General features: G+C 32.0%; 1 protein-coding gene across 2 annotated transcripts in view; it reads left to right on the forward strand.

The window, feature by feature from the left end:
• Positions 1 to 24,708, forward strand: part of LOC135961589 (putative polypeptide N-acetylgalactosaminyltransferase 9) — a 237,321-nt gene that overhangs the window by 119,382 nt on the left and 93,231 nt on the right. For both annotated transcript variants that reach the window (XM_065513108.1, XM_065513109.1), the window contains exons 2-4: positions 1,018 to 2,521; positions 21,013 to 21,208; positions 23,757 to 23,926. In XM_065513108.1, coding sequence (XP_065369180.1) covers positions 1,960 to 2,521; positions 21,013 to 21,208; positions 23,757 to 23,926 — 928 coding nt within the window. In that variant the 5' untranslated portion in view covers positions 1,018 to 1,959. The remainder of the gene's footprint in view (positions 1 to 1,017; positions 2,522 to 21,012; positions 21,209 to 23,756; positions 23,927 to 24,708) is intronic.

Consider the following 24,708-nt stretch of genomic DNA (forward strand, 5'->3'; position numbering starts at 1 on the left):
TTTTTCAGTCGATTAAATGAATTTTCAGAGAAAATTTTTTAATCGATTAATTGAATTTTCAGAGAAAATTTTTTAATCGATTAAATTAATTTTCTTAGAAATTTTTTTAGTCGATTAAATGAATTTTCATAGAAAATTTTTTTAATTTTCATAGAAAATTGTTTAAATTTATTAAATTTATTTTCATCGAAAATTTTTTAATCGATTAAATTTATTTTAATAGAACATTTTTTAAGATTCAATTTAAATTTTCATAAAAAATTGTTAAAGCAATTTTTTCAATCGATTAAATGAATTTTCATAGAAAATTTTTTAATTGATTAAATTAATTTTTTTAGAATTGTTTTTAATCGATTAAATTGAAAATATTTGTAATCGATTAAATTAATTTTTAATTTTTTTAATCGATTAAATGAATTTTCATCGAAAATTTTTTAATCGATTAAATTATTTTTTTTAGAATTGTTTTTAATCGATTAAATTAATTTTTTTAGAAATTGTTTTTAATCGATTAAATTGAAAATATCTTTAATCGATTAAATTAATTTTTATAAAAAAATTTTATTTTCATAAAATTTTTTATTTTAATTGATTTTTTTAAATTTCATCGAAATTTTAATCGAAAACACTTAACAGGATTAGTTCTATATCAACGTTTCTAGAAAAAATAGAAATAAACATTTCTTTCTTTAGACAAACAGTTATACAACAATTTTTCTATGAAAAAAACAGTAATATAGAAAAGTAATTTTACAGATAATTTTCTATAGTTTGAGAATATCAAGTCAGTCGCGGGAGTACCGCCCTAACTTTTCAACTTAGCAACAAATGCAAATTTCTAGAAAAGTTTATTTTTTTTTTTGCTAAATTATCTCTATGCAATTTTAATTTGCCCTCTTTAATTAAATTATTTAAAATTTTATTTGTTCATTTCCCCTATTTTGCATTTTAGAAAATGTTAAACCAGCCATTTATATTAATTTTTCCATTGTTTGTTCTTTTCTAATTTATTTACAGAATGATTCAACAAGTCAATGGTACGCGGGTTGATACTTAAAGCTCTTTTACATAAAAAGTACTCGAGAGTATTTAAGTAAATGGCCCAAAACAATTAAAAGCAGAAAAAAAAAAAAAACAATTAAAAATACGGTTGATAGAAGCAGCAGAGGAACCAGTAGAAACTGAACACAAAACAACAACAAAAAAAGCCAACAAATGTCAAGGCACAACATACAGGGACACAAATTAACAACAAGAATAGCAATAATAACAAAAACAACAATAGTAGACCAAGAAAGTCCCTAACAAAATAATAAAATAGCAACAAAAAGGAAAAAAACAACTACATGAATAAAAATCATAAAAAATAAAGGACAACAAGCAGCAACATTAAAAAAAGGACACATAATCAAGCCAAAGGCATAAAAGCACAAAGGACTACAATAAACTACCATAAAAATAAGTTAAAGAGAGAGAGGAAAGCCAACAACTTGGACTCAGAAACAGTAACAACATATCGCAATTTAGAGATAAACAAGATATAAAAGAGAGACCCTTTAGCAATGGAATTGCTTTAAAAGCTTTAACAATAATAAACGACAAAAAACAAATTATTACTGTGTAAAATAAAATTTAACTAAACAGGAAACCAACGCTCTTTCGCACACACATACACACACTTTTTAAAGCATCCTTACATATCCTGCTGCCTGCTGTTTAAAAGTTGAAAAAGTTTACAAAACAATAAAAGCTGCCAACTGCAATTAAAACACGCGCAAACACACACACTCTCAACGACATGTCACATATTAACTCCAGCTAGAAAAAAATCCAATTTTAAAACACAACAGAAACAATTTTCCACAAACTTTGCTGGGAATTGTTCTTCCAACAAAAAAAAAACTTTTCTAAACTCATATATTCACACAACAACACAAAGCTAAAGATCCAAATCGAAAAATGGCTTTCATCTGGCGTCGTCGCTCCACTTCAATAGTGAAAATTATTGCAGTTTTGACAGCAATTTGGTTCTTTGTGGCCTTCTTCATCTACACCGATGACACGAGACGCGAAACAGCCAGCAACAAATGGAGCGCCATGTCTCAGCAGCTGAAAAGTTTGGCCGGTGCTGGTGCTGGTTCGGGTAATGCCAACAATCAAATCGATAATTTCGAACGTGATGGTGCTGGCGTTTTCGAAGCTGGCGGTGGTTTTGGTGTCGGCAACAATGTGGTCTTAGAGCGCAACAATAATGCGCCCCATGATAGTGGCGGTGGTGGTGGCAATGAACTCGATGAGGACAATGGTGAGGGGGTGGCTGCCGATGTACCCATAGCCCAGCCCGATGAACCGAATAATAGGGGTGGTGCAGAAGATATTGATGACAATGCTGATATAAATGAAGGTGATGAGTCGATAGTGAATAATGTTGTTGTGCATCCCAATGACAAAGTGTATCGTGGTAAATTTATAGGTGGCAAACAATCACCAGGCAGCAATGAGAAAGGACATCAGGATGATGGTAAGTGGTGATTAAATTATGAATATTTAAAATATTTTGAAGAGATGGAGAGTTTAATGGGCCACAAATTTAATTACAATAATCGAAAGATTACAAAATATTCTTTGGAGAAAAACCAGTAATCAAGAGATTAAACAATTTTCTCTAGAGAAAATTGAGTAATCAAGAGATTACAACATTTTCTATAGAAAAAATAGAGACATCAAACAAAATTTAGATTAAATGAATTTTCATAGAAAAATTTTTAATCGATTAAATGAGTTTTCAAACAAAATTTTTTTAATCGATTAAATTTATTTTCAGATAAAATTTTTTCATGAAAATTTATTGAATCGATTAAACAAATTTCTATGAAAATAAATTTAATCGATTAAAAAATTTTCTATATAAAATTAATTTAATCGATTAAACAAATTTTTTATGAAAATTAATTTAATCGATTAAAAAATTTTCGATTAAAAAAAATGTCTGAAAATTAATTTAAAATTTTTCTTTAAAAATTTGTTTAATCGATTAAACAATTTTCTATGAAAATTAATTTAATCGATTAAACAAATTTTTAAAGAAAAATTTTTTTAATCGATTAAATTAATTTTCATAGACATTTTTTTTAATCGAAAATTTTTTAATCGATTAAATTAATTTTCATAGAAAATTGTTTAATCGATTAAATTAATTTTCATAGAAAATTGTTTAATCGATTAAATTAATTTTCATAGAAAATTGTTTAATCGATTAAATTAATTTTCATAGAAAATTGTTTAATCGATTAAATTAATTTTCATAGAAAATTGTTTAATCGATTAAATTAATTTTCATAGAAAATTGTTTAATCGATTAAATTAATTTTCATAGAAAATTGTTTAATCTATTAAATTAATTTTCATAGAAAATTGTTTAATCGATTAAATTAATTTTCATAGACAATTGTTTAATCGATTAAATTAATTTTCATAGACAATTGTTTAATCTATTAAAGGAATTTTCATAGAAAATTTTTTAATCGATTAAAGGAATTTGCATAGAAACTGTTTACGATTGATTAAATTTAGTAACATAGGAAATGGTTTAATCGATTAAATTTATTTTCATAGACAATTTATTAATCGATTAACTGAATTTTCTTAGAGAACGTTTTTAATAGATTAAATTTATTTTCATACAAAATTGTTTAATCGATTAAGTGAATTTTCATAGAAAATGTTTTAATCGATTAAATTAAATTTCATGAAAAATATTTTTAATCGATTAAATTAATTTTCATTGAAAATTTTTTTATGAATTTGCATAGAGAATTGCTTAATCGATTAAATGAATTTTCACAGACAATTTTTTTAATCGACTAATTTAGTTTTCATAGAAATATTTTTTATTCGATTAATTTGATTTTCATAGGAATTTTTTTATGTGATTAAAAAAATTTTTTTAATCGTCTAAATGAGTTTTCATAGAAAATTTGTTAATCGATTAAATTTTTTAATCGATTAACGGAATTTTCGTAGAGAACGTGTTTAATAGATTAAATTTATTTTCATACAAAATTGTTTAATCAATTAGGTGAATTTTCACAGAAAATGTTTTAATCGATTAAATTAAATTTCATACAAAATATTTTTATTCGATTAATTAATTTTCATAGAAATATTTTTTATTCGATTAATTTGATTTTCATAGGAATTTTTTTATGTGATTAAAAAAATTTTCATAGAAAATTTATTAATCGATTAAATGAATTTTCACCGAATTTTTTTTAATCGATTAAATTTATTTTCATAGAAATTTTTTTTAATCGATTAATTTCAATTTCATAGAAAATATTTTTAAACGATTAAATGAATTTTCATTGAAAATTTCTTAAATCGATTACTTTTAGTTTCAAAGAAAATCTGTAATCGCTTGTAAAATCTATAAAACTCCAGTAATCAATTAAAATTTTTGTTTCCAAAATCGATAACATAATCTGATCCTGCATATTTTCTGCTTCACTGGTATTCCTCAGCTAAAAGAAACCGCAAAATCACATACTTTCCGTAAATAAACAAAAAAACCTTAATCAGTTGTATAAAATCTATTATCTATTTTGGGTTTGTTTTTTAAAACTCTTATCAATAAATTCGATACAAGGTTGCAAATAAGTTTTCCCACAAAAAAGCCAAAAACACCCAAGTCAAGGCACGAACAATTTTAAGTTTCTTTTGTTTTTTTTTCTTTAACTTCATTGGGTTTTATTTAATACGCATACCAAATTGTTAAAAAATTTGCGTTGTTTTATTATCTTAATACAATATTTTGTATTAAGAACAACAGCAAACCAAAAAAAAAAATAAAAGAAAAAACCAAAAACCGATAACATAAAAAGAAATAAAATGCAAAAGTATGTATTAAGAAAATTCATTTCAAAAGCAAACGCAACCAAAGGGGCATAAAATAATTGTAACTCATGATAAGCAGAAAATTACAAACAACACGAATCAAAAAACAAGATATCGTTGCAACCTACACCGCCAGCATAAATGCTACAACCACTACTACGACTACTACTACTACTCCTTGTTGCAGGCAGGAATTGTATGTTGTATTCGAAAATTCCAACCACGAGTACAACTTTAACTACTTCATGTAGAGTTTCATGTACATCAGACATGTTACACTGGCACTACTACTGGCGGACTGCCATTATAAATGGAATACAAAATAGTAGATTCATTCTAAAGACAGTCAGACAGACAGTCCTACAAGATACACTCAACTTTGCAATAACATTGCTAACTGACATCTAGACAAACAGACAAGCAAACTAATGCAACAACAATACTACAACTCTCTAGTGTAGTAAGAACGGCCCAAAAGATCCCTTTTAGTACTTGCATTAGTTGAGGTACTAAAACTGAATTTAACATGCAGCAACTGCAACTACGACTAAGAAGCTGAAGAAGACGAAAGAAAAAAATCAATCTACTAAAGTTAAACTATGAAATCAGTTTAATGATCTAGAGGCTATAAGCCATAAAATCATTATCGCCGATAAATTGTAAAAAATGTTTAAAATTAACAACTACAACAGGGCCTCAAACAGCTACATTCTCGCTCAGCAGATGTAGTTGCAGATACAAAACACAGCACATCCCTGTGTACTTTTTTAAATACTGGTATGGTCAAATTAAGGCACGACCGGGTCGTGGTAAATTTCAGCAAATTAATATCGAAAATTCTAAATTATTTTTACTTGTTTTTAGCCAAAATTGTAAACCAGGTTTGTTTTTTTGGTTTAGATTTTATTTTTTTATGCTTCCTTTATTTGCATATCTTAAGGCTGGCCCTGTCTGCCACAATGGGCAAATAAATTATATATAAATCAGTGAATTATGAATGGAAAAAATAAGGCCGAAAATTATACACAATTTTAATGTAGGTCTGGTTTGTTGTTTAATTCATGACTTGTAGATTGCTTCCTTAAGGTAATTATAGGTTTAAATTATAATTAAGTAAGTAAATTGCAGTCGATCAGCTAGACAATAAGAAATCCCTACAATGAACTATTACTATCATGATTTTGTGTAAAGAAAACTGACACTTTACCTTACCTCAAGCTTTGCTAAACAGTTCAAGTTTAATTAATCAGAACATCATTACTGAACATTATGACTCAAGCTAGAAGGAAGTCTTCCTATATAAGGAAGTCTTCTTATATAAGGAAGTCTTCTTATATAAGGAAGTATATTCCTGTATAAGGAAGTAAATTCCTGTATAAGGAAGTAAATTCCTGTATAAGGAAGTAAATTCCTGTATAAGGAAGTATATTAAGACTTCCTTATAAGGAAGTCTTCCTATATAAGGAAGTCTTCCTATATAAGGAAGTCTTCCTATATAAGGAAGTCTTCCTATATAAGGAAGTCTTCCTATATAAGGAAGTCTTCCTATATAAGGAAGTCTTCCTATATAAGGAAGTCTTCCTATATAAGGAAGTCTTCCTATATAAGGAAGTCTTCCTATATAAGGAAGTCTTCCTATATAAGGAAGTCTTCCTATATAAGGAAGTCTTCCTATATAAGGAAGTCTTCCTATATAAGGAAGTCTTCCTATATAAGGAAGTCTTCCTATATAAGGAAGTCTTCCTATATAAGGAAGTCTTCCTATATAAGGAAGTCTTCCTATATAAGGAAGTCTTCCTATATAAGGAAGTCTTCCTATATAAGGAAGTCTTCCTATATAAGGAAGTCTTCCTATATAAGGAAGTCTTCCTATATAAGGAAGTCTTCCTATATAAGGAAGTCTTCCTATATAAGGAAGTCTTCCTATATAAGGAAGTCTTCCTATATAAGGAAGTCTTCCTATATAAGGAAGTCTTCCTATATAAGGAAGTCTTCCTATATAAGGAAGTCTTCCTATATAAGGAAGTCTTCCTATATAAGGAAGTCTTCCTATATAAGGAAGTCTTCCTATATAAGGAAGTCTTCCTATATAAGGAAGTCTTCCTATATAAGGAAGTCTTCCTATATAAGGAAGTCTTCCTATATAAGGAAGTCTTCCTATATAAGGAAGTCTTCCTATATAAGGAAGTCTTCCTATAGAAGGAAGGGAAGTCTTCCTATAGAAGGAAGGGAAGTCTTCCTATAGAAGGAAGGGAAGTCTTCCTATAGAAGGAAGGGAAGTCTTCCTATAGAAGGAAGGGAAGTCTTCCTATAGAAGGAAGGGAAGTCTTCCTATAGAAGGAAGGGAAGTCTTCCTATAGAAGGAAGTCTTCCTATAGAAGGAAGGGAAGTCTTCCTATAGAAGGAAGGGAAGTCTTCCTATAGAAGGAAGGGAAGTCTTCCTATAGAAGGAAGGGAAGTCTTCCTATAGAAGGAAGGGAAGTCTTCCTATAGAAGGAAGGGAAGTCTTACTTTATAAGGAAGTCTTGCTTTATAAGGAAGTCTTGCTTTATAAGGAAGTCTTCCTGTAGAAGGAAGGGAAGTCTTCCTGTAGAAGGAAGGGAAGTCTTCATATAGAAGGAAGGGAAGTCTTCCTATAGAAGGAAGGGAAGTCTTCCTATAGAAGGAAGTCTGCTTATAGAAGGAAGCCTGCCTATAGAAGGAAGTCTTCGTTATGTAAGAAAGTCTTCCTTATGTAAGAAAGTCTTCCTTATATAAGAAAGTCTTCCTTATGTAAGAAAGTCTTCCTTATGTAAGAAAGTCTTCCTTATGTAAGAAAGTCTTCCTTATGTAAGAAAGTCTTCCTATATAAGGAATTCTTCCTATATAATAATATAAGGAATATACTTGAGCTGGAGATCATGCTATTCTAAACAGAATAGATTTGAGCTACAGCTCAAGCTATTCTAAATAGATTTGAGGTACAGCTCAAGCTATTCTATACAGAATAATCCCTATTACTCAAATTCTTCTCTATTAAAATGTCAAGTTTTCTTAAACATTTAATTTATTCTTCTGCATTGTTACTTTAGTCGTTCAAGTGTTACAAACTTGTAACTCATTGTACTGTAATGAGTTGTAGTGCATTTAAAACGATGTATTTATACAGCTTGAACTTCAGTTAGAGGTTTTTATATCTGTAGTTTGTTACGAAAACGAAAAAATACTTAAAAACAATACTAAAACCACTAATTACTAGATCATGTCGTTGTATTCTGTTTTACTTTTTTTGTTTTGTTCTGTAACTCTTCACAAACATTTTCATACACATGAGTACTTCTATGAGACATGTAGTGCAGTACCAAAAGCGAGTACCCTTATTTGGCTCATTTACTGATGGTGTCTTTGGCAAGTTTTTTTTGTTTAAACATTCTTATTCGTCGTAGTCTGCCACTGCTATTTACTACCACCACCACCACCATCACCATTCATTTATTTTTTTTCTGCCTTAACTGTGTTTTGGGGGCTGTCACGGTCTCTGTACTCTGCTGCCTGGTTAAAATATGTATTTGTCCGTCTGTTCCGTTTGCAAACTAAGTACCTGGATAAGGTACCAGTACTACATATATGTATAGCATTCATGGGCTGTTGTTATAGGTAATATTCATCGTATGATGATGTTTTAATGTTTGTTCTACTTGTAATGTTTATGTTCCTCTTTTTTTTATTGCTGTTACCCATGGCTTAAAACAAGCATGTTGTATCGGTGGCGGCAATTCTTCCACAGCCAGCTAGCCAGCCAGCGAGTGAGTATTTTCTCAACTATTACTACACATTGTTTTGTAGCATTTTAATCAATCATTGGTTGGCTCGTTTGACTCATGATCGAAAAATAATTGTAAAACGAAATAAGAAACACGGGGCCCAGTTATAAACCTTAAGAAAATATACAACATCAATACAACGACGGACGGCATCATCATCATCATCCGTTCATGTCTTTGGGTGTTGTTGAACAATGTTCGGTGCGCACATTTAACGCACGCAATTTTAACGCCACCAGATGATTGTAGCCGTAACTTAAACATAAATGTAGAACAGAATTTAACTCGTAAGACCGAAAAAAATGAACATACCAAAAAAAAATAAGTACTATAACAACAACAAGAACAACCAGAAAATGAATTTCAAGGAATGTTAAAATATTCACTTTGGTATGCAATGACAGTGATCAAAATCGATTTTAAATTACAGTTCGCAATGAAATAATAATGATGTTGCTAAACAAAAAAAAATAATTCAATAAACAGGGCTGGCCATAGAATTTGTGAACTACCACAGGATAGCAGTGGGAATGCAGAAAATACTTTGTTATATACAAAGGCTGGAGGTTGAAAAATAGACTTCCCTATGGAAGACTCCCTAATAAAAGAAGACTTCCTTATATAAGAAGACTTCCTAATACAGGAAGACTTATTTATATAAGAAAACTTCCTAATAAAGGAAGACTTCCTTATATAAGAAGACTTCCTTATATAGGAAGAATTCCTTATATTGGAAGAGATCTTTATAAAGAAAGACTTCCTAATATAGGAATACTTCCTAATATACGAAGACTTCCTAATAAAGGAAGACTTTATTATATAAGAAGACTTCCTTACATAAGAAGACTTCCTTATATAAGAAAACTTCCTGATATAAGAAGACTTCCTTATATTGGAAGATACCCTTATATAGGATGAATTCCTTATATTGGAAGATGTCTTTATATAGGAAGACTTCCTAATACAGGAAGACTTCCTAATATACGAAGACTTCCTAATATACGAATACTTCCTAATATACGAAGACTTCCTAATATACGAAGACTTCCTAATATACGAAGACTTCCTAATATACGAAGACTTCCTAATATAGGAAGACTTCCTAATATAGGACGACTTCCTAATATAGGACGACTTCCTAATATAGGAAGACTTCCTAATATAGGAAGACTTCCTAATATAGGAAGACTTCCTAATATAGGAAGACTTCCTAATATAGGAAGACTTCCTAATATAGGAAGACTTCCTAATATAGGAAGACTTCCTAATACAGGAAGACTTCCTAATATAGGAAGACTTCCTAATATAGGAATACTTCCTAATATAGGAAGACTTCCTAATATAGGAAGACTTCCTAATATAGGAAGACTTCCTAATATAGGAAGACTTCCTAATATAGGAAGACTTCCTAATATAGGAAGACTTCCTAATATAGGAAGACTTCCTAATATAGGAAGACTTCCTAATATAGGACGACTTCCTAATATAGGAAGACTTCCTAATATAGGAAGACTTCCTAATATAGGAAGACTTCCTAATATAGGAAGTCTTCCTATATTAGGAAGTCTTCCTATATTAGGAAGTCTTCCTAATATACGAAGACTTCCTAATATAGGAAGACTTCCTAATATAGGAAGACTTCCTAATATAGGACGACTTCCTAATATAGGACGACTTCCTAATATAGGTAGACTTCCTAATATAGGAAGACTTCCTAATATAGGAAGACTTCCTAATATAGGAAGACTTCCTAATATAGTCTTCCTATATTAGGAAGTCTTCCTATATTAGGAAGTCTTCCTATATTAGGAAGTCTTCCTATATTAGGAAGTCTTCCTATATTAGGAAGTCTTCCTTTATTAGGAAGTCTTCGTATATTAGGAAGTATTCCTATATTAGGAAGTCTTCCTGTATTAGGAAGTCTTCCTATATTAGGAAGTCTTCCTATATTAGGAAGTCTTCCTATATTAGGAAGTCTTCCTATATTAGGAAGTCTTCCTATATTAGGAAGTCGTCCTATATTAGGAAGACTTCCTAATATAGGAAGACTTCCTAATATAGGAAGACTTCCTAATATAGGACGACTTCCTAATATAGGACGACTTCCTAATATAGGAAGACTTCCTAATATAGGAAGACTTCCTAATATAGGAAGACTTCCTAATATAGGAATACTTCCAAATATAGGAAGACTTCCTAATATAGGAAGACTTCCTAATATAGGAAGACTTCCTAATATAGGAAGACTTCCTAATATAGGAAGACTTCCTAATATACGAAGACTTCCTAATATAGGAAGACTTCCTAATATAGGAAGACTTCCTAATATAGGACGACTTCCTAATATAGGACGACTTCCTAATATAGGTAGACTTCCTAATATAGGAAGACTTCCTAATATAGGAAGACTTCCTAATATAGGAAGACTTCCTAATATAGGAAGACTTCCTAATACAGGAAGACTTCCTAATATAGGAAGACTTCCTAATATAGGAATACTTCCTAATATAGGAAGACTTCCTAATATAGGAAGACTTCCTAATATAGGAAGACTTCCTAATATAGGAAGACTTCCTAATATAGGAAGACTTCCTAATATAGGACGACTTCCTAATATAGGACTACTTCCTAATATAGGAAGACTTCCTAATATAGGAAGACTTCCTAATATAGGAAGACTTCCTAATATAGGAAGACTTCCTAATATAGGAAGACTTCCTAATATAGGAAGACTTCCTAATATAGGAAGACTTCCTAATATAGGAAGACTTCCTAATATAGGAAGACTTCCTAATATAGGAAGACTTCCTAATATAGGAAGACTTCCTAATATAGGAAGACTTCCTATATATAAGGAAGTCGTCCTATATATAAGGAAGTCGTCCTATATATAAGGAAGTCGTCCTATATATATATGCTATACATTGAAGTATTCCGTGTAATCATAATAGGATAACCATAACCAGCACTATAAACTTAAAGTAGTTTTTTAAATACTTGATATATTTATAATTAATTGCACATTTTATGGGATTTTTTTTCGGTTAGCTCTCTCTTTCACAGTTTGTGCATTGAATTGAGAAATGTTCATATTTCGATGACCTTTGACAAACAAAGGAGCAAATATCTCACACAGCTAACCATATAGCCAACCAACCATCAAACAATATTTACAAATATTTTTAACCATAACTCATGTACTTTGTATGCACATAAATATTTGGGTATTAGTTTTTTTTATTGTTTGTTTTGCAAAATCTAAATTAATAATAATATGCATAATGTATGTATTAGCAAATATGTAACGAACAGGGAATGAATAAAGTTTGTGTATATGTAAATAGAAAAGAAGATTAAAAATACTTCAACTGTAGCGATTAACTTCCTTATGTAGGAAGACTGGAGCTATAGCGATAGACTTCCTTATATAGGAAGATCGGAGCTATTGCGATAAACATCCCTAAATAGGAAGACTGGAGTTAAAGCGATAGACATACTTATATAGGAATACTGGAGCTATAGCGATAGATTTCCTTAAATATGAAGACTGAAGCTATAGTGACAGACATCCTTATATAGGAAGACTGAAGCTATATCGAATTTGTGCGCGTTTTTTTTTTGTTTGTTAGAAAACCGCACGAATATTAGACTTCCTGATATATGAAGCCTGGAGCTATAGCGATATACTTCCTTAAACTGGAAGACTGGAGCTATAGCGATAGATTTCCTTAAATAGGAAGACTGAAGCTATATCGATAGACTTCCTAAAATAGGAAGACTGGAGCTATAGCGATAAACTTTCATATATAGGAAGACTGAAGCTATAGCGAGATACTTCCTTATATAGGAAGACTGAAGGTATAGCGATAGACTTCCTTATATAAGAAGACTGAAGGTATAGCAATAGAGTTCTTTATAAAGGAAGACTGAAGCTATAGCGATAGGCTTCCTTAAGTAGGAAGACTGAAGCTATAGCGATAGATTTCCTTAAATAGGAAGACAGAAGCTATAGCGAGATACTTCCTTATATAGGAAGACTGAAGGTATATTGATAGACTTCCTTATATAGGAAGACTGAAGCTATAGACTTCCTTAAGTAGGAAGACTGAAGCTATAGCGACAGACTTCTTTAAATAGGAAGACTAAAGCTATAGTGATAGATTTCCTTGAATAGGAAGACCGAAGCTATAGCGATAGACTTCCTTAAATAGGAAGAAGACTGGAGCTATAGCGATAGACTTCCTTATATAGGAAGACTGAAGATATAGCGATAGATTTCCTTAAGTAGGAAGACTGAAGCTATATCAATATTCTTCCTAAAATAGGAAGACTGAAGCTATAGCGATAGACTTTCATATATAGGAAGACTGAAGCTATAGCGAGATACTTCCTAAAATAGGAAGACAGAAGCTATAGCGATAGACTTCTTTAAATAGGAATTCCGATAAAATTCCTTAAATAGGAAGAAGAGTGAAGCTATAGAGATAGACTTCATTAAATAGGAAGAATACTGGAGTCATAGCGAGAGACTTTCATATATAGGAAGACTGAAGCTATAGCGATAGACTTCCTTATATAAGAAGACTGAAGGTATAGCAATAGATTTCCTTATAAAGGAAGACTGAAGCTATAGCGTTAGACTTCTTTAATAGGAAGATTGGAGCTATAGCGAGAGACTTCCTTAAGTTGGAAGACCGCAGCTATAGCGGGAGACCTCCTTAAGTAGGAATACAGAAGCTATATCGAGAGACTTCCTTACAGATTAAGACCGCAGCTGTAGCGAGAGACCTCCTTAAGTAGGAAGACTGAAGCTATAGCGATAGACTTCCTTAAATAGGAAGAAGAGTGAAGCTATAGAGATAGACTTCCTTAAATAGGAAGAATACTGGAGTCATAGCGAGAGACTTTCATATATAGGAAGACTGAAGCTATAGCGATAGACTTCCTTATATAAGAAGACTGAAGGTATAGCAATAGAGTTCCTTATAAAGGAAGACTGAAGCTATAGCGACAGGCTTCCTTAAGTAGGAAGACTGAAGCTATAGCGACAGACTTCTTTAAATAGGAAGACTGAAGCTATAGCGATAGATTTCCTTAAATAGGAAGACAGAAGCTATAGCGATAGACTTCCTTAAATAGGAAGAAGACTGGAGCTATAGCGATAGACTTCCTTATATAGGAAGACTGAAGGTATAGCGATAGATTTCCTTAAGTAGGAAGACTGAAGCTATATCAATAGACTTCCTAAAATAGGAAGACTGAAGCTATAGCGATAGGAAGAAGAGTGAAGCTATAGAGATAGACTTCCTTAAATAGGAAGAAGAGTGAAGCTATAGAGATAGACTTCCTTAAATAGGAAGAATACTGGAGTCATAGCGAGAGACTTCCATATATAGGAAGACTTGAGCAAGAGGGATAGACATAGGAAGCCTGAAGCTATAGCGAAATACTTCGAATTGCTGAATAAAAACTTGATGTCTGGATATTTAAAAATCTTTTCCAAATCACACTATTAGCAACACCCGTTTAACATTCACATAATATTATTATTAATATTTGAATTTCGTTTATACATACAGACATCATTTATTCATATAGAATGTGCGCGAGTTTGTTTGTTTGTTAGAAAACCGCACGAATATTAAACATACAACATATTGCAAATACAAAATTTAAATAGGACGCGCGCCACCTCCCTCGCCTACCCCATGCCACATACTTGTGACTCCTCCACCAACATAAGCAGCAGTAAAATTCTCCACTTCTACTACTCCAAACTTTATAATTTAAAATGATCTAAATATTTTCGTACGCGCTGCGCTGTATGATATCGACAAGTTGTCCAATGTCGATGGGGTCTCAATGCTGTTTGTTGCAACAGCAACAACTACAACATTTAGAGACATGTATGATTTATTATGTTTTCAGTGGCACGGATTGGTATGGCATGGAATGGCATGATGTGGTGTGTTGAGGCGAGGCAGGGAATAGCTTGCTTCAGCTTGGTTAACGTTGGTTACCAACTAAAAGCATTGTTTTGTACATTTTGTTTAACATTGAATTGTTGGTTGGCTGGCATTCCAAATGGTTGTTTGGCTGCTTGAATGGTTAGCTCAACAATAATGCTTGATTTAAAGTAGGTTACTCGTAGTTAATAACTATTTATTTATTCCAATATATTTTTGTATTTTTTTTTTCCAAACAATTTTCTTATAAATTTTACCTGCTTGACTGAGTTTTTCCTTAGTTGTGGTTTTTCTTTGAGACTCTTAGAAAAAACTGAAATACGTTTTGTTTTTCTGGTTATTAAATAAATAAATTATAATTGCTTAATTAAGATAAAGTATGTTTTTTTGTATGTTTTTTTCTAGTTGTTGTTGAGTTTGAAATGTTTTAGTGGTTTTTTTGAACTTGACATTGATATGGAGAGGGTAAATTATTGTACATAATTGTGGTATTGAAGTTGTATTTTTTTGTTTGTTTGTTTATTTGTCAGTTGTGGTTGAGGCGGAAATGCAAAAGGAAATTGTACATAATTTCATAAAGATTAAAATTTGTTGTATTGTTAACAACATAGTTTATGATATTATGTTGCCTAGACGTACATGAATAACAAAATGCCAAGAAAGTCTGGTTTCTAGACAATTATTAATGCTAGAATATGAGGATACAATGGTTTTTTAGAAACCTTTTTTAGAAGTTAAGTTTCATTCTTTAGTTTATACCTAGTTCCTTTATTGTATGTTAACTGTAGCCAATTTTCGTGTCAAATCGCCGTCAAACAAAAATATTTCATTTCGTTCCAGATTTAATTTCATATGCACTGACCTCCCTCCATTATTCACTTCAATTCGTGGCAATATTTCATTAATTATGCTGTATATTTCTGCTATCGCACAAAAATATGCTTCTCTTTTTATTCAGAAAGTCCAGCTAAAACTAATTTATTACCTTAGCACACTCTACAAAATCCAACTAATGGCCACCTAAAAAATTATTTATTATCAAACAAGTGAGAGTGCTGTATGTAGCCAGCACGAAGTTTATATATACCCTTCACTATTAGTTCAAGTTCTCTCATTTCTAGAGATTCACATTGGATCTATTTGATCAATTCTAAACAAATCACATAAATTGAATAATTGGACGTAGAAATTTTCCTCCAAGGCGTCAATTGTTAATGGTTTATCAGCATAAGCCAATGACTTCTCGTGGACCCACTGAAAATAGGCGAGAGGTGTCAAATCACACGACCTTGGAGGGCAATTGACAGGCTCATGACGCTTTATTGAGTATATTACTTACGTCTGTTTTAGTGCCGCAATTCGTTCACACTGTACTGCCTAGATAGCAGAAGGTTTATACGTATTCAACTGGTTGGCCTTGTTGCATGATGTTATCGGTGCTAACGTTGTTGATTCTAGCTTTGGTTTTCTTGATATTTATCTCAAGTCCAACATTGCGTACTAATCTTTCCAAATCTTCTACTTTTGCAGAAGATCTGGATTTGTCTGCGAGACAAATCCAGATCAAGTGAGAGTGTAATCCAAATTATCGAGTTGAAGTGAAAGGCTCCATATCATTCCTCTTCTCTCTAAACAGACTTTGCTCATAATGTCATCCCGCACTATAGTGAATAGCAGGGCTGATGGGAGACATCCTTGTTTTATTTCAACATTTGTATGATATGGATGGCTTATATTCCCGTTGTGAAGAACTGATAGCTGTGCATCCTACTACATAGCTCTGACGATTCGAGTTATTTTCTGGAGTACTCCTTTTCTTCTCAATGCTTTCCATATGGCAGTCTGTTTGATGGTATCGAAGGCCTTCTTAAAATCTACGAACAGTATTTAGGTACAGGGCAGTACGTCATTCTAGAGATTGTTCTATTATAATGCGCAGAGTGTTGGCCTGGTATACACAGCTCCTGTTTGGCCGCAAACCTACCTATTCATCACGTAGAATGCTATATGTATTCAGTGTCATTATAAATTTCTTAGATATTGATCAAAAATTACTTTGTTCTGGGTCCTTATAAAATTCTTAGACTTGTCGGTCTGTGTTAAAGTCACGATAGTGCAAGTTCGCACAAATCGTTAATTAAAATACGAGGAGATCTAGAAAACTGAAATTTCCCTCAAATATATATTGGTACTAGCTAACTTTTATAACCAAAAATAGGTTGAATCGTTAAAAAGTTTTGGAGCAAAATTTATGAAAAACTTTGTTTCATATAAGGAGAGGAGAAAAGTGATTTAGTAACTCCCTAAAAATAAACCTTGGTCTACTTTAAGATTTCTCCAAAAATATTTTCTGAAACAGATTTTTTGTGTTTTTTTTTTAAAGTAGTTGTATTTTCTCCCAAAATAATATATACGACGGTGGGTTTCCTTAGTCTCCTTTGAGCTCTATACACTTTTTTCAACGTTTCTCCAATTTGTTATCCCTTTCAAAAAATAAGATTCGTTGAGGACATCGAATAAGTATTTGTTTGTGAGATGATGTCATCGTTGGAGTCAAGTCTCTTACCGCTGAACCATTTCGTCAGGTTAGGAAACAAGAAATTGTCACTCGGCGCTAAATACGGAGAATAGCTCGGATTAATGAGCAATTTGTAGCCTAGTTCAAGGATTTTTGTCATGGAAACTGCACATGTGTGCACACATCTTGCGAAAAGCTATCTCGTACCCAAGTGATCATTGAAAATTTAAACTGAGCCATGTGAGATGAATATGGCTTCCACATTCTATCGGACCTTCAATATTCGATTGTCCAACACCATATCGAGAATTTTTTAATTGTTTCGGGTGTAGAGACCTCAACCGGGCGTCCGGAACATTCGGCTACTGCGTGTACGGCCACAACGAAATTCAGTAAACTACTTTTTTGCCATTAAAATTGATGGTGCACAAGTCCATAGTATTTATTAAGCCTTTATTTGAGTGATGTTTTTTTTTCCACAAAAAATAATGCTTAATGAGCAGATGAAATCACTTTCTTCCAATTTTTCCTCAAGTCACGATGTAGTCTGCTATCAATGTCTGTCAAATACAAACTAAATGCCGCAGCTTATTCAAATTTTGACAGGAGTCAACTGGCAGATGCCTGGTCCCGGAATATGACTCTATGATACATAAATGCTTATAGAATTTAGCAAAAATAAGTTCCATACGAAAACAAATCAAAAAACGAAATTTTATTTGGATGGGTCCTTATTTGACTATAGCCAGCATATAATGTTCACTTCCTAAAATCTCTCAAAGGCGATAGCTTCCATAAATATCGATATTGATAAAACAAACAAAAATTACTATATTTTCGGGGTCCTTATAAAATTCCAAGACGATGTTGCTGTGGCAGTCTGTCAGAAGAGTTCAAGGTCAATTCAGGGATACCGCAAGGCTCCGTCCTTTTTCCTACTCTATCTAAACGTCCTTCTAAGTCAAAATTCCAACCCTATCTATTCTTTTGCAGATGACAGCAACATTTGCCAATCATATTCATGCAATTCTAGACCAAACCTGTGACATAAATGTTACGCTTGACCATGATCCTGTGGCAATCTTTAAATGGAGCTAAGCGAACAGATTCGTTTTTAAGCCACGTACGACTCAATGTTGAATGTTTACGCATGACAAATCATGTTGCTTTATCTGTTTTTATGAGTGTTGTAATTATTAAAGAATCGACACATTTTTCAAGTGTCGAAGGAGGCACTCAACTACCTTGGTTTTCTAAAACGGTTTAATAAATATTTACCCCGCCTGAGCTCTTTACTATTTACACCACTTATAACTTGTAGTTTTTAAGCAATACAGGTTATCCGGCAAGGGCTCATCAATTCTTGATCGACTGGGCAATGGATCGCACAGCATGTTAAAAAATTCGTTCTTTTGTATCGATTTAACTGAATTCCAATAGTTATAATCTAAAATATTAAATATTTCTAACAAAATCCTGTCTGTTTCATAAGCTCCCAAATGTATAACCTGAAAGTTACTTAATGGCTTGACAAACCCATAAATATCGTGGCACAAACTATAAAAAGAACTCAAATGAAATTGTTGAAAAAAACTGAATTTAATTTCACATTTATGACTGACATCTTCAAATCATGCAAAACAACAGTTTGTACAGTTTTTTTTCTATGGCAATTTTGCACACTGGCCAACAGTTGTACTGTGATACTGGCACACAGGGTAAAAACTAATATTTTAACCACTTGCCACAAAAGTGTAGAAGTGTATATGAGTTTTTTTTTTGTTTTATTAGTTTTTGTTCTTCCTGTGTACTTTATTTTCAGTTTTTTTTTGGTAGAAAATTTGCAAAAAGTTTTTATGTATGCGGCTTTTTGAGGTTTTAACAACAAATCATTTCCATCAAAACATTGCAATGGTGAAGAGGGCAATAGTGAGGGGGGATTGTTAAAGTACTATATGAAAGCAACATATTTCAGGCAGTAGTAATTTATGGATTCTTTTATTGCAAACAGGGGCGTGTGGTAAAGGGAAATGGAAAAGTGAGTTCTATAAAAATAGGGACTTTCAAACTTTGACAGTTAATAGCGGCCATTTTGTTGAAGCTACATCTGCGGAATTGGCTGTCATTTATTTAGTTTGTCCAATAACACGTTCAAATGATAAAATTGTTACATCAAAATAGATGTTCTGCTTGGTTTTCATCAAAAAATCATCTTCAGCGATGAGATACCTTTCTGGATGAATGGGTACGTCAACAAAAGATCCAATGCTTCCCGAAAAAGTCACAGTTTGGGAAAGACGTTAGCCAGGCCTTCACCATCAACAGTGAGCGCTATAGGTCAACGACATGTAGTTTCAACAGGACGGCGCTACGTGTCAAACAGCTCATGCTAATTGTATATTCTGAGGGCATGGTCATACCACGTGTAGGTGATTTGACTCTTTCTCGTGGGGTTTTATTAAGACTCATGTCTATTCGAATAAACCACAAACCACAGCCGCCCTATTAGACAGCATAATCCAAACCTTCGTTCAAATTCTGCTTGATTTATGCGCCAGAATAATGTAAATGTCTTAAATTTAAAGATAGGAAGCTCTCAGAGAAAAACCCTTTACATTTTCCTTTTAGCTACGCCTCTGTTTTTGGTATTTACCTAATATTCAAATACCCAGGTATATACATACCTTTGACTATGTGATTTTTTTTTTAGCTTCTAAGTACTAAAGAGAATCCCTAGTTACTGAAAACTGAATTGGGGTTCTGTTTTCTATAGAGCAACAGCAAAGAATAACTGATAAATTGAATTTTATTTTACAGGCTACTCACTTGGTATTATGCTATTTTAGTTAGTGATTTTTATACGCTACACCATGAGTGGCAATAGTATAATTAAGTTCATCATTTCGTTTGTAATTTCAAAATATTTCATTGGCGACACCTTAATGAATATATATTCAAGATTGAGCTACGATTGAAGCTAAAATATGATTGTATAAAGACCTGAAGAATGAAGCTTAAATATGACTTTATATATTTTTATAAAACTAGTCGGAGTCGATATAGACATGTCCGTCTGTCTGTCCGTCCATCCGTCTGTTGAAATCAGCTTTTCGGAGTCCCCTTAATAACTTTCATACATGAGTGATACATCAATATATCCGCTATAGTCCAACCTAGAGTGCTATTTAAAATTATGAAAATGGGTCCATAAACGGCTGAGATATAAGCAAAAAACCACAACAACCTCGGTTTGTTCACCTATTTTTCACAAAAAATTTTTTTTTTTTAAATTTTTATTTCACCAAAAATAGTTTCAATATTTATCTTAAAAAATACTTTGATGAAGGGTTTATAAGATTCTGCACTGTCAAATATAACACTCTTACTTGTTTTATTATTATTTTCATCCCATCACATGCAATAACCATGCATTCATCGCATCACCCGCAAATGTTGCTTGATATGATTTATCAAAGTCATAATATGCATGATTTTATTCCTTTTTTGTGCACAATTGTCAGAGTTCTGTCAGTTTTATTTCAAATTCTGTTGAAAACTTTTGTATGGTCGCATATTTGTAGAACGTGCAGTTTGTGATTGTTTTAGAGTTTGGATAAAAAAAAAGAATTAGAATTTGAAGTTGAAAGCAAGAAAGTATTATTCATTAGGATTTGTATTATTCACTTGTACTTTTATGGGTTTTATAAAGCTATTCTTCACATAATAAGAAAACTGAAATTCAAATGTAAAAGTATTTACTCTAAACTTAAATTTATAAATTTTTTATTTGTGTAATTAAATGTAATTTTATTATTTCGTTATTTATTTTTAGGTAAAAGCGTTTTAGCTGCCCCTTCTCCACCCAAAGATGCTCCCGGTGAAATGGGCAAACCCGTTAACCTACCTGCCAATATGACTTCCGATATGAAAAAAGCCGTCGATGATGGCTGGCAAAAGAATGCCTTTAATCAATATGCTTCCGATATGATTTCCGTACACAGAACTCTGCCAGATCCTAGAGATGCTTGGTGAGTAAATAAATGCCTTCAAAGAGTAATAAAATCTTAAAGATTTTTTTTTATAATTTAACACATTTGAACCCCATAAAATATACACTATCGCTAACAAAAATAAAATAGCTATATTCGGCCGAATCTTATATACCCTTCACCAAATTATACTTCAAAATACAAATTTTAAATATTTTTAGGTAAACAAAATTTATTATTTTTTTCCAAAATTGTTTTTTTTTTCATTTTTGGTGAAAAAAAAATTTGGAGTCCAACTTTCTATGGTCTTATGTACGTCGTTGCAAAGGTCTTTGAAATATCCGTCATTAGATATCCATATTGTCTATATTAATGACTTAGTAATCAAGATATAGGTCAAAAATCGAGGTTGTCCTGTTTTTTTCCTCATATCTCAGCTATTTGTGGACCGATTTTGCTGATTTTAAATAGGAAACTGTTCGAAAGCATGTCTGACGGAATTATTGAAGATTTGTAAACCGAAGATACTATCTGGGGTCTTCAGAAAATTGATTTCAACAGACAGACAGGCAGACAGGCAGACAGACATACGGACAGACAGACAGACAGACAGACAGACAGGCGGACATAGCTTAATCGACTCCGCTATCTATAATGATCCAGAGTATATAAACTTTATAGGGTCGGAAAATTATATTGTGGAAATTAGAAACGAAAGTGAAGGCTATATAAACAAGCAAGAGTTCGATGTACATTATAAATACCCTAACTGCTTATTCATCATAAGTCTTCCGACAGCGATATTGTCCGATGCAGTAAGCTCCATTGTAGTGCTGCTGAATTAATCTCCTACACTGATCTCATATACGACTGTACAACGTCCTAATATTGAAGCTAAAATATGACTGTATAAAGACCTATTGATGCTAAAATGAGACTGTAAAAGACCTATGACTGAAGATGAAATATGACTGTATAAAGACCTACGATTGCGGTTAAACTATGACTGCATAAAGACCTTCGATTAAAACTAAAATATGACTGTTCGAAGACCTACGATTGAAGCTGAAATAAGACTGTAAAAGAGGATTGATGCTAGAAAATGGTTGTACAAAGACCTATGATTGTCGCTATAGTATGACTGTATAATGACCCAAGATTGAACCTAAAATATGACTGTATAAAAATCTACGAATGAAGCTTAAATATGACTGTATAAAGACCTACGATTGAAGCTAAAATATGACTGTAAAAAACCTATGATTGTAGCTAAAATGAGACTGTAAAAAGCTATGATTGAAGATAAAATATGACTGTACAAAGATCTATGAAAGAAGCTGAAATATGACTGTATAAAGACTTACGATTGAAGCTAAAATAAGACTGTAAAAGACCTATGATTGCAGCTAAAACAAGACTGTAAAAGAGCTATATTGAAGATGAAATATGACTTTATAATGACCTAAGATTGAAGCTAAAATATGAATGTTTGAAGATTTTCGATTGAAGCTAAAATATGGTTGTACAAAGACCTACGACTAAAATTAAAATATGACTGTATAATGACCTAAGATTGAAGCTAAAATCTGACTGGATAATGACCTACGAATGAAGCTGAACTATGACTGTATTAAGACCTACGATTGAAGCTAAAATAAGACTGTAAAAGACCTACGATTGAAGATGAAATATGACTGTATAAAGACATACGATTGAAGCTGAATTTTACTGTATAAAGAGCTATGATTGTAGGTCTTTATACGGTCATATTTTAGCTTTAATCGAAGGTCTTTATACAGCCATATTTTAGCTTCAATCTTAGGTCTTTATGCAGTCATAGTTTAGCCGCAATCGTAGGTCTTTATGCAGTCATAATTCATCTTCAGTCATAGGTCTTTTTTCAATGACTGTAGGTCTTTATACAGACCTACGTTTAAAGCTAAACTATGACTTTATAATGACCCAAGATTGAAGCTAAAATAAATACCTACGATTAAAACTAAAATATGACTGTATAAAGTCCTAAAATTTAAACTAAAATATGAATGTATAAAGACCTAATATTGAAGCTAAGGCAAAACAAAGAAATCAGGATTAGTACAATGAAACTATTGGATCAACACAAATTTTCTCTCCAATAACTTATAACCTCAACTAGTCATTATATATAAACCAACTATAACCAAGTCATTGTACCCAAATGCCAGCACACAAATTAGTTTCTTACAACAACCTTGATTCAAAAACATTTTATTACCACACGTTTTTCATGTTGTTTATTAATGAAAATGTGCGAAAAGAGGAGTTAAAAGTCATTTATTTAAATGACGTTTCATAATAGTTTTCAACTCACCGCGAAGACAAAAAACACACCGAAAACCATATTGACATATGTCTAAGAAACACTTTAGCTGAAACTACATACATTCTTCAGCATAATAGCTATAGCACCCGCCACCACAGAAACAAAACACAGCTAAAAATTCCTTGAAGTTAAATGAAAAATGACTTACTGCAAGTCATGTAATTTAAAACAAGTGCGTTTCTTTGAACTAAATTTTTTATGTTTTCTTTTTTTTTCACACAGGTGTAAAGAGCCGGGACGTTATCAAAAGGATCTGCCAGCCACTGATGTAATTATTTGTTTCCACAATGAGGCGTGGTCCGTGCTATTGCGTACCGTGCACTCTGTTTTTGATCGTTCACCAGAACATTTAATCGGCAATATAATACTGGTAGATGACTTCTCCGATATGCGTAAGTAGAAATATTGTTAAAAAAATTTAACTGCCAGCCACTGGGACAGCAACAACAAGACTTATGAATATCGAAATATTTAATAATATTTGATCATAAAGCAAAGAAATTTATGTTACAGATAATGCACAGTGGTTAGGGATTAATGAAAAAGAGGAGTTAAATGACTGTTTAAAGACCCAAGATTGACGCTAAAATATGACTGTAAAAAGACCTAAGGTTGAAGCTAAAATATGACTGTATAAAGACCTAAGAGTGAAGCTAACATATGACTGTATAAAGACCTACGATTGAAGCTATAATATGAATGTTTAAAGGTTTACAATTTAAGGTAAAATATGACTGTATAAAAACCTAAGATTGAAGCTAAAATATGACTGTAAAAAGACCTAAGATAGAAGCTAAAATATGACTGTATAAAGACCTAAGATTGAAGCTAAACTATGACTGTAAAAACACCTAAGGGTGAAGCTAAAATATGACTGTATAAAGACCTAAGAGTGAAGCTAACATATGACTGTATAAAGACCGAAGAATGAAGCCAAAATAAGACTGTACAAAAGTCTACAATTTAAACTAAAATATGACTGTATAAAGACCTAAGAGTGAAGCTAAATATGACTGTATAAATACCTAAGAGTGAAGCTAAAATATGACTATATAAAGGTCAACAATTTAAGCTAAACTAAGACTGTATAAAGACCTAATATTAAAGCTAAAATATGACTGAAAAAGACCTAAGGGTGAAGCTAAAATATGACTGTATAAAGACCTAAGAGTGA

This window comes from Calliphora vicina, chromosome 5 (assembly GCF_958450345.1).
Source record: "Calliphora vicina chromosome 5, idCalVici1.1, whole genome shotgun sequence".
Lineage (NCBI taxonomy): Eukaryota > Metazoa > Arthropoda > Insecta > Diptera > Calliphoridae > Calliphora > Calliphora vicina.